The sequence below is a fragment of the Triticum aestivum genome, chromosome 5B (genome assembly GCF_018294505.1).
Source record: "Triticum aestivum cultivar Chinese Spring chromosome 5B, IWGSC CS RefSeq v2.1, whole genome shotgun sequence".
Taxonomy (NCBI): domain Eukaryota; kingdom Viridiplantae; phylum Streptophyta; class Magnoliopsida; order Poales; family Poaceae; genus Triticum; species Triticum aestivum.
Window position 1 is genome coordinate 112,598,016 of NC_057807.1, and position 11,000 is coordinate 112,609,015.

The following is an 11,000-nucleotide window of genomic DNA, read 5'->3' on the forward strand; positions in this document are numbered from 1 at the left end:
GCCTAGCCGAAAGATATGTTTTGTTCGTCAAAGGGACAAAGAAAAGCTGGGAACCACAAAAGGCAGCTGCACGCCCGAAGCGATCCATAGGTCGCATGCATGCGCTTGCTGCCACACCACGTCTGCTTGCCTACCATGAGCATCACCACCTAAAGAGTAAACTCTGATGGCACCTGGTGCCCAAGCAATGGCCTCCATGATTGAAGGGAGGGTGCGCTGCAGCTGCTGCTGCATGCAGAGCCGTTCATCCACCCACTGGCCCGATTGCTTCACTCATCAGTGTTGGATCAACTCACAACCTTTTTCCCAAACAAAGTACATGGAAAATGGGTCCCTGACACTCCACACACATGGTACATAGATATGACAGACACGCCATGCTACAGGCCTTAAGGTTCAACAGCAACAAGCGGGAACATAACGTCTGTGACCGCTAACAAGCAATACAACACACCTCGAAGGGTTTTACTCGAACCAATGGAAGTAGCTAGATGGAGATGCGGCAACCGCAGAGGATGTAACCAATTTCTCAGTCGCTGCGGGCGGGAGAAGCGTCGGGGGACCTGGAGCGGGATCCGGGGGGCGATCCTGAGGATGGCCTGGCCACCCTCGGGCGTGAAGGGGATCCATCACTGTCGGCCGGTGGCGACCTCCTGTAGACATGAACCATTGATTAATATACTGGGAATTTTATGACAAGTATATGCATCTAACAGAAGCACTGTCGAAATACATATATTGTGGTATGCAGCAACGATGAGTCTGGATTAACGAGAAGGAATGCACTAAGAACTGCACCCATTCGTTTCTTGATTTTCTTCACTAGAACGACAGACTTAGCTTCCAGTACACATAACGAGCATGTTAACAAAACAAATTGGTTTGTAAAAACAACAGCGCTAGAAAGAGACAGCTTAAAACTTTCAATGCCAGGCTGATAATTGTTATTTTCAATCTGATTCCTCAAATAAGATTTACTACCTCCGTCCGGGTTTATTAGGCCCCCTCTCATTTTGGACTAAAGTTTGACCAACAAATTTAACTAATAAATGTAAACTATGTCATAAAAATTATACCTTAGGAAAGCTCTTTCAAATACAAATCCAACAATGTACTTTCTGTAGCATATATTCTATATTTTATTAGTCACATGAATGGTCAAAGTTTGGCTCAAAATACTGGGGTCCTAATAAACCTGGACGGAGGTAGTACAATGGCAAGCTAATACTTTCGATGGATGAACAAGGTTACAGGTATAAACAGCAAGAATTTGATGCTGGTGCTTGCTCTATGCAATTCTCTAATGCAAATGCAATGAAGGCAGATATGTGTAGTTATCAAACACAACTTACTTCTCATACCCGTTATCAGCATCACGTTGGTCACCATCTCTACCAGGGGGAGAGTAGGATCTCCTTTTGTCCTCTTCATGTTCTTTTGGATGACGCACAGGAGATTTAGTGCGATGAGACTCCCTTCCCCGTGGGGAAGCAGAGTAGTCATCTCGCCGTCTTGGAGCAGGAGAGTATGACCTTTTTTTGCCCAAACACAACATTGAACAACAAAATTCAAGAATCAAAGATCAAAACTTAACGAATGTTGGATGCCAAGCAGAACTGCTGAAAAATCATTATTGCCCTACCTTGACCGAGCACGGCCACCGCCACGGGGGCGGGGAGAGGCGGAGCGTGAACGGGAACGAGACCTCCCTGTACCAAATATGAGAAGCTATTAGTAAATTGATACTGTGCCAAGCAAAATTTGCAATGATTTTGAAATACTACAGCATAAGAAGTTCACAACAATTACAGGTTTCACACCATCAAAAATCTGAAATATAAACAACTTGTACGTGATGGGTCTTATACGATCTTCACTTCAGACATTAACAGGACAGGAGCCTATATGTAAACAAGTTGTATGTGATGGGTCTTATACGATCTTCACTTCAGACATTAACAGCACAGGAGCCTATATGTAAACAACTTCTATATGATGGGTCTTATACGATCTTCACTTCTCAGACATTAACAGCACAGGAGCAGCGGTCAATCCAAAATTTCACTAGTGGATGGGTGTTCACATATGTTAATTATCATATAGGGACTCCGCTGAATCAGATTAAGCCTATATGCAACTGATGTCTCTTCAGAAGGCACTCAATATTGGTATTCCACAACTGTGCTAGTTTACAACAATTGAAATGTGCAAATAGATAAGGAATCCCATCCTATGTTCATTGGTTACACACAAAGAAAGGAAAGTAAGAGAATCAATTAGTTTCCAATATCAGCTACAACAGGAAAACTAGTGCATTTTTGCTGCCAGAGAGGAATTAGCCATAGTGAGGCATTTGGATAAAAATAGGTATTTGGTGTTTATGGTTCTATCTACTAACAAGATCCAAACCGAGATAAACTTAAACCAGAACGACCAGCAACTCTCAACACTTGTCCATTCAAAAGCATGTACAAGATTCCAGATTCCATAATTCTATATAAAGCAAATTTGAGAGCCATTACCATAATGAGAGGAACGGCGCCCTTCATGACCTCCAGAATACCCCCTGCAACAGTCATTTCAACTGAGCACCAGAGAAGACGAAGCAAATCTTCACACAAAAATGGGAATATATACCTGACTCTGGTTCTAGTGCGCATATCCTCTGGCCTTTTCCGTGACTCAGCAGCAAGCACAACAGTTATCTCCCGGCCAAAAAAAACCTGGCGATTCATGTGGTATTGGGCCTCAGAGGCGTCATAAGGGTCAACAAACTCCACAAACGCAAACCCTCGTGGCTCCCTGTACATGTCGACTTCATTACACAAAGTAGGGCAAAGAAAAAGGATGGAACATCAAATTAATAAGAATGTTGAGTGTATGAAGTACTCATATATAGTGTGTGCATGTTATGTTACCATGGCAGTCAAAAAATTATGTGTGCACTCTTGGCGAAGCACAGTCAACAACTTACTAACATTTCCGTCAAAAGGGAAGCAAGTGCTGCAAAAAGCAGCAACATGTCCAGGCTCTAGTATCCGGGTTTCTTGTGTAACAACTACATACGGCGGTTCTCATAAAGAGCATCTTCATAGAAGCATTTGCTTCACTTCCCCAATGTGAAAAGTCATGATAGTACTTGAAATCGACTTCGCCCCATTTTATCTTCTCATGGACCACACACAGTACAAGTCTTTTATCTTCTCTCCGTGAAATTAATTTTCTCAATCAATCAAATCTTTGTCTTCGTAGAAGAATGTCTTGATTCGGACAAGACTCTATCTTGCCAGGCAAATGAATTGCAGGAATATTAAAAAAGCATTCTTCAAGAAATCAAGGGCTTGTATTTACTTCAAACCAATACAACCCTGGGAATCATTTCAGAAAAATAATCATACATGGCAACGATGAAGAGAAAGTACAGTGAATATTTCCAAATTATTGCATCAAGTATTCTAGTGACAGGAATAAACCAGTGATGTACATCAGCAGACTAAAAATGATTAGACCATTTTCATGGAGCTTAAATGCTCAAAGGCGGTTGCAGAGGTCAACACCGCTCGTAAGCTGGAAAATGTTCGCAGGTTACCTTAATGAAACAAATGTTATGCATATGTGTCATTAATAACTTCAGAAAAGTTTCAAAGTTTATGCTGTAACAGTGCAGGCATGGGTTAAAACTTGGCACACTTCCGACAGTTAATAGCAAAACAGCCAAAATAGTTTGGCAACTGCTTACAAATTTTACTTACTAAAACTTACCCGCTATAATAATCCTTCGGAAGGTAAACATCCCTGACAGGACCAAACCTTTCAAAAGGAACACGGAGATCCTCCGCTCTGCCAGAGTTGAGAGAACCATGTTAAACAAATCAAAAAATTGTAAAATGAAGAAATGTTTGTTAGGTGAAGAAAAAAACAGACAAATGGCATCCATGTAAAAACCTATGCACCTGGCGCTTAATGGGATGTTGCGAACCAAGAGACTTCCAGAACCCTGCTCCTTCCGTCCTCCATATCCACCCCTCCTAGGGGGACTTCTTCCTCTGCCACCATATCCCCTCCTTGGGGGGCTGCGGTGCGGGGGGCTGCCACCATATCCCCTCCTTGGGGGACTACGATGAGCGGGGCTGCCGCCATATCCCCTCCTCGGGGGACTACGGTGTGGGGGGCTGTACCTCCTCATAGTGTTGTCTGTAATCAATAATTCAATATTACAGATAAGTAAAGGAAATGTCCAGGACATGGAGATGGATGGAACCAAATAAGAAAAACTAGCGGATTTATCAGCAAGTATGGTATATCAAAACAATAATGTTTACTGGCACCAGAAATTTTGGATAAGAAAACCTGTAAAATCTGCTATTTTGGATTTCCTCAACCTTACCACCCACACAAGAAAAAGTCCAATGAACATATCACTGGGTAAATGCAAGCACAACGAAAGCAGCCCTCTAGCACAACCATGTACTGCATGACAACGCATGTAATAAAATAATTCCACAGTCAAAATTTGCATAATCCAACACTGAATCCGCGTTGAAAGATTCTGCAGAGTTCATCAGGCAAGTCTGAAAGCTACAAACATCCCACCAAAATTTCACAATATATACGGCATCAAAATGCTACTCAACAAACATAGGATGATGCAATTTGTCAGCATACGCATATCACCATTCTCCTCGGCACAATATATCTCAAGATAAAACTACGCCATTAGACTACACGATTCACGGGTTGACATAAAGCATGTGTGTCTACAATCAAAAGGGAGGCATGCCAAAGACAGAAATTTTGACGCCAGAAGCACCAAGGCGCCGTAGCACACCAGATTTCGACGGCCATCTCAGGTCAGAGGAAGCTCAAGGTTTGCACGGTGGCGTGGCTGGAGAGAAGCATTTAAGCGCTGGGCAAACGTTTCCGAAGCCCGCGCGGATCTACACGCACGCCGACGACTTCTAGGGTTTGCGGAGGAAAGACCGCGCAAGCGGCCGAGCAAACATGCACATACGAATATTGCTCGCGAGGATGCTGAGACGGGGAGGGGGCGTAGGGAGGGAGGGAGGGAGTTACTGCGCGTGTCCGGTGAGCGCCCGGGAAGGCTCCGCCGCCGCGGGGGTGCGAAGGGGAATGGGGGAAAACGAAATGAGGGCAGAGAGGTCGATGCCGGTGGGGAAGGCGCGATAGAGATAGACTGGCCGCGTTATATGGGCCTTTGAGGATTTGGGCCTGTGGTCGTTCGCTCCACTTGTTTACTGTACCACTGGCTACCAATTTAGAGATTGTCAAGCTCGCGATTCTCAACAAAAAAAAGGAGCTCTTCACAGCGCAATTTGGATGCCTTGGTGACTGGAATAAGGCCATGCTTGAGGGGCCTTGGTTGTTTAGAGATCAGGCGGTGATCATGAAGGAATATGACGGATTTAGAAACCCTGATTCGTTTAAACTCGACAGGCTGGCTGTTTGGGCTCAGATCCACCGGCTCCCAAACAATTTCTTGATCGAACCAGCAGTGAAAGGGCTGGCCTCGAGGATCGGCGTAGTGGAGGAAGTACAATTGAAGCTGCCTGCAGGTTACTTTGGGGAATTTGTCAGGGTGAAGATAAAGATAGATATCAATGCCAAGATCAAGCGTTTCGTAACAGGAAAAAAGGGAGATGAGAGGATCAAATATCAAGTCAAGTATGAAAAGCTGCCTATCTTCTGCTACAACTGTGGGGAATTTGGTCATTGGCATGAGGAGTGCGGAGATGGTGTGCATGATGAGGCATCTTTCGAGTGGGGTGACTTTCTCTTTGCTGATAATGTTCGCTTCAGGCCCTCTGGTCGGGGGAACCCTGCTCCGCAGCGCGGCAGAGGCGGCCCGGGGATGGGCGGTCGAGGGAGAGGACGTGAACAGTATAACCCAGAGAGAAGCTGGCGTTTTAACGCTCAACAACAGCAGAACAGGGGGACGGCAGAGGACACAGAGAAGGAGAAAGTTGGGACTACGGAAGGAGCGAACCAGGGGTTGATGAGTACGGGGAAGGAGCAGTTTCAGAACTCAAATAAACGCATCTCTGTGGAGAACATGGCTAGTACATCGACGAGCAACAATGTGGAAGGGTCCCAGGATGACACTTTAGCGCTGATTCCTGTACAGCCTAAAGTTCCCCCTCTCCCACCAGTTTATGTGTCACCAAGGAAGGAGAGGAAAAGGCCAAAGAAAGGGATGGATGAGTCAGGAGCGAGGGTGGAGACAGGCGAAGCCACCAATACCAATGAAGCACAATCGGCGGGCTCCTTCGAGGAGCACCGCCGGGAGCAATGAGTATCCTGAGTTGGAACTGTCGTGGCGCGGGCAACGCTGCGACAGTCCGAGAACTTCGCGATTTCGTGAGGGATTTTGCCCCTACCCTGTTATGCATTGTTGAGACTCAGATTGAGAGATCTAGGGTAGAAAACTTAGCTGGTTCGATTGGTTATGATAATGGCTATGCTGTAAGTAGTCAAGGTAGAAGTGGTGGACTAGGTATTTTCTGGAACAATCCAATAAAGATTGAGATTCTTGGTTATTCTGTGTACCATATTGATTGCTCTGTGGAAGAACCAGGAAGCGACCCATGGAGAATGACATTGTTCTATGGTAAAGCTCAAACATCCCTAAGGTTCCAAACGTGGGACATATTAAAAGGGATCAGCTCTTTAAGTGATCTACCCTGGGTGTGTTTAGGCGATTTTAACGAGGTGCTTCGTCCGGACGAACATGAAGGAGTTGGGGAGCGAAGCAATGCACAAATACAAGGCTTCCGTGAGGCGGTTGATGTTTGCATGTTAATGGATGTTGGCTATCAGGGGCACTTCTGGACTTATGAGAAGAAAGTGGTGGGAGGAAGTTATACCCGGGTGCGGCTGGATCGCGCCTTAGCCTCAGCGGAGTGGAATGAAAGGTTTACAGATGCTCATGTACGGCACCTCACAGCAGGAACTTCAGACCATTGCCCTATTCTGTTGAACTTGCATGCGACGGGACAACGAAGGAGGAAGAGAGAGTTCAAGTATGAATTAATGTGGGAGACACATGAGACATGGGAAAATACGATTACGTCGTGCTGGACTATGGGAGACCCAACGGAGTACATGGAGGAGCTGCGAGCAAAATTAAGTCGAATTTCGAGTGAGCTAGGCTCATGGAACAAGAACACTTTTGGTTCTGTGAGGAAGGAGATAAAAAACTTAAAGGCCGAATTAGAACGTCTTCGCAGTGATCCAGGGAGAACGGCTCCGTCTCACATTGAACTGAAAATCAATGAGAAACTTGTGGAGATGTATCACAGGGAGGAGCTGATGTGGAGAAACGCTCCCGGCTGGAGTGGTTGTCGGCTGGGGACAGAAACACACGATTTTTTCACCTTCGGGCTAGCCAGCGCCGAAAGAGAAATATGATTAAAGCGCTTGCCAATTCTTTGGGAGTTCTAACGGAGGATCAAGGTGAGTTGAAGGCACTAGTTAATGAATTCTATCAGAATTTATACACTTCGGAAGGTGTTGCAGGTGTAGAGGAGGTACTAGCAAATGTGCCTGTCAAAGTTACTGACCAAATGAATTCTATGCTTCTTGAGCCCTACACCAAAGAAGAAGTTAAAAAGGCGTTATTCCAAATGGGCCCGACTAAGGCACCGGGTCCGGACGGTTTTCCTGCTCACTTTTATCAGCGACACTGGGATATATGTGGAGATGAAGTAACAAAAGCGGTCCTGAGAATTGTTAGAGGTGAGGAGGATGCTCAGTGTGTAAATGATATAGTCCTGGTGCTTATTCCAAAGGTCATTAATCCAACTCAACTCTCTCAGTTCCACCCTATAAGCTTATGTAATGTTATCTATAAAATTGCATCCAAGGTTGTTGCTAATAGGCTGAAGATGATCCTACCGGACATTATATTTGAGGAGCAGTCAGCTTTCGTCCCAGGTAGATTAATCACAGATAACATATTATGTGCATATGAGTGCCTGCATTTTATGAAGAGGAACAGAGCAAAGAGGAATAACTTTTGTGCGTTGAAGTTGGATATGATGAAAGCCTATGATAGGCTAGAGTGGCCTTATCTTCGAGCTATAATGGAAAAATTGGGCTTTGCACATTCTTGGGTCCAAACAGTTATGGGTATGGTGCAATCTGTATCGTTTTCGGTATTATTCAATGGTGAGAAGCTGGAGCAATTTACACCGACTAGAGGTATCCGACAGGGAGATCCAATCTCTCCTTATCTTTTCTTAATTGCAGCAGAGGGCCTCTCATGCCTCTTGAAAACTAGTTCTCAGTCGTCGGTTCTGGAAGGAATCAAGGTGGCCTCAACGGCTCCGTCTGTTAACCACCTCCTTTTTGCTGACGATAGCCTGCTGCTTTTTAAGTCAAGTGTTGAGGGGGCCATGATGGTTTCAAACCTATTGGACAAATATTGCAGTGCTTCGGGTCAGAAAATCAACAATGCTAAATCTTCTATTTTCTTTAGTAGAGGGTGCCCTCAAGAAGTCAAAGACAGTATCAAACAATGTCTTAATGTGCACAATGAATCTTTGTCTGATAAATATTTGGGTATGCCCACAGATGTTGGACAGTCCAAGATGGGTACGTTTAAGTACTTGAGAGCCAGGGTTTGGGAGAAAGTCAGAGGATGGATGGAGAAGCTTCTGTCAGCAGCTGGGAAAGAAGTTCTCATCAAGTCAGTTGCTCAAGCTATACCAGTATATTCAATGGCTTGCTTTAGATTGCCACGGGGTTTGTGTGAGAATATTACCTCCATAATTAGACAATTTTGGTGGGGCAGTAAACAGGGCCGAAGGAAACCAGCTTGGGTCTTTTGGGATGTTATGACAAAGCCGAAGTACCTTGGTGGAATGGGGTTTAGAGACATTGAGATTTTCAACCTATCTCTGCTGGCCCGTCAAGCATGGAGGCTCCTAGAGTCACCACAATCGCTGAGTGCAAGGATTCTAAAAGCAGTGTACTTTCCAAATGATGATTTTCTGGAGGCAGACTTGGGTACCCAACCCTCGCAAATATGGCGAGCTATCCTCGATGGCAGGGACATACTGAAACAGGGCATAATTAGGAGGATTGGGAATGGCCAAGGGACGAATATATGGGAGACAAACTGGCTCCCCAGGATAGGCCCTCTGCGACCGATCGTTTCCCTTTCAGCGAACCCACCCACGCTAGTAGCTGAACTAATTGATCACACATCAGCAACGTGGCGCGAGGAGGTGATTCGGGCTACTTTCTTACCCATCGACGCGGAGTTAATCATGAGCCTGCCGCTCTGCACAAGGGCGGTGGATGATTTCTGGGCTTGGTCAGGTGAGCGGAACGGCATTTTCTCGGTCAGATCGGCCTATAGAATGATCCTAAACAAGAAAGAGCACCGAGAGAATTGGCTTTATGAGCATGCAGGAGCGTCGGATTTATCAGAAAGTTCTAAGGCATGGACGTCGCTCTGGCATACTAGGGTTCCATCAAAAGTTAAAGTCTTTTTGTGGCGGCTAGCAAAGCATTCGATGCCGACAGCGGATCTTCTCCAACACCGCAATATGTCCACCACTCATTTATGCGCCCTGTGTGGGTGCGAGGATTCATGGAGGCATGCCCTGCTGAATTGCACTATGTCAAGATGCATATGGACCTTAGCTGATGTTTCTTTGACGGAAGCAATGAGCCAGAACGAGGATCCTAATGCAAAAAACTGGATATTTGCAATGAATGATATACTATCCCAGAAGGATTTCGTGTTGCTGGTAGTAACGTTATGGGATGTTTGGAAAACAAGACGGAAGGCAATTTATGAAGGAGTTTTTCAGAGTCCACAAGCAACATACCAGTTCATCCAGTCCTACTTAGCGGACCTGAGATCGATTGAGAAACCAGTTGCAAGTAGTGCAAGGACTCATCGGGCAGGCCGAGCGCAATGGATCCCCCCTCCGGAGAACTTTTACAAAATAAATGTTGATGCTGCAGTTGCAAACAATCGGGGACGAGGAGTTGCTGCTGCTATTTGCAGAGATCAAAACGGCAGTTTCCAAGGGGCATCGGCTATAGTTTTCAAGGGAGTATGTGATCCTCAAACTTTAGAAGCTCTGGCTATACGGGAAGCGTTAGCTATTGCTGACGATCTTAATCTTCGGCGAGTACATGTGGCGTCAGACTGTATGGTGGTTTTGGAGGATCTCAAGCAGGAAAACAAAGCAAGATATGGTGCTGTTTTACATGAAATCATAGACCATAGCTCTTCTTTCTTAGCGTGTAATTTTATTCATGAGTTTAGGAGCTCGAATTTCGAGGCTCACAATTTAGCGAAGCATGTTTTGAGATTAGGGGTGGGCCGCCATGTTTGGTTAGGACACCCCGGCGATCTCTCTTTTGTACCTACAAACATTGGGTCCGGTTAAATAAAAGCTTCGCGAGATTGTCTCAAAAAAAACAACAACAAAAAGAAGCCCTCAAAAAAAAAAGATCGTCAAGCTCGCGTTACTCAAAAAACAAAAAAAGATCGTCAAGCTCGCTGGGATCAAACAAAGTTTGCGCATCAATCATTCTACTCGGAAAGCGACTCATGTGCCGCTCCCGTGGGCGGCCCCAGAGAGAACCGCGCCGCCAACTCCAACCCCACCATCCCCTCCTCCCCTCTCAGCCGCCGGAGTGCGTCGCCGGGCAAAGCCCGCGCGGCGCGGCGGCGGCGCGGCCCTTTACTCCTCCCTCTTGGGCTTGGGCGGCACGGGTAGTTCGTTCCAGCGGGAGACGGGCGTTGCGCCCAAGGTTGGCGGGGAAGCTCGCGCTCAGAGCGGCACTATGAGGAGGCTCGGGGTGACGTGCTGGAGGTGCACTAGGAGGTGTTGAATGAGCGAGCTCGACGCGGTGGGCGCGTGTAGAAGGCCGGGAGGTGCGGATATGGGGCTTGGAGTTCGAGCTCGTTCTCGTGCTCTGGGCGGCGCTGCGAGGAGGCGCTGGGATGCGCGACGCGCTCG

At 46.2% G+C, this 11,000-nt stretch overlaps 1 protein-coding gene across 3 annotated transcripts; it reads right to left on the bottom strand.

Annotated features, from left to right (window-relative positions):
• Nucleotides 1–282: 282 nt before the first annotated feature.
• LOC123110686 (serine/arginine-rich SC35-like splicing factor SCL30) lies at nucleotides 283–5,230 on the bottom strand. 3 transcript variants are annotated; one of them, XM_044531272.1, is made up of 8 exons: nucleotides 5,074–5,230; nucleotides 3,954–4,194; nucleotides 3,763–3,840; nucleotides 2,638–2,802; nucleotides 2,523–2,566; nucleotides 1,643–1,709; nucleotides 1,362–1,532; nucleotides 283–653 (listed from the first exon to the last, which is right to left on the bottom strand). In XM_044531272.1, exons 2-8 carry the CDS (start codon nucleotides 4,184–4,186, stop codon nucleotides 530–532), a joined length of 882 nt encoding a protein of 293 aa, XP_044387207.1. In that variant the 5' UTR covers nucleotides 4,187–4,194; nucleotides 5,074–5,230; the 3' UTR covers nucleotides 283–529. The 3 variants fall into 3 exon arrangements, with proteins under 3 accessions (XP_044387207.1, XP_044387206.1, XP_044387208.1); XM_044531271.1 differs by having other exon boundaries at nucleotides 1,353–1,532; XM_044531273.1 differs by lacking the exon at nucleotides 5,074–5,230 and adding an exon at nucleotides 2,979–3,368 and having other exon boundaries at nucleotides 1,353–1,532; nucleotides 3,954–4,148.
• Between the last annotated feature and the right edge of the window lie 5,770 nt (nucleotides 5,231–11,000).

Bases quoted from the DNA above. Each gene is read 5' to 3' on its own strand.
- LOC123110686 (XM_044531271.1), bottom strand. From the start codon at position 4,186: ATGAGGAGGTACAGCCCCCCACACCGTAGTCCCCCGAGGAGGGGATAT. The intron at 2,803-3,762 runs GTAAGTTTTAGT...CGACATGTACAG, and splicing joins CCGAAGGATTATTATAGCGG to GGAGCCACGAGGGTTTGCGT. The intron at 654-1,352 runs GTAAGTTGTGTT...TCATGTCTACAG, and splicing joins GCTGATAACGGGTATGAGAA to GAGGTCGCCACCGGCCGACA.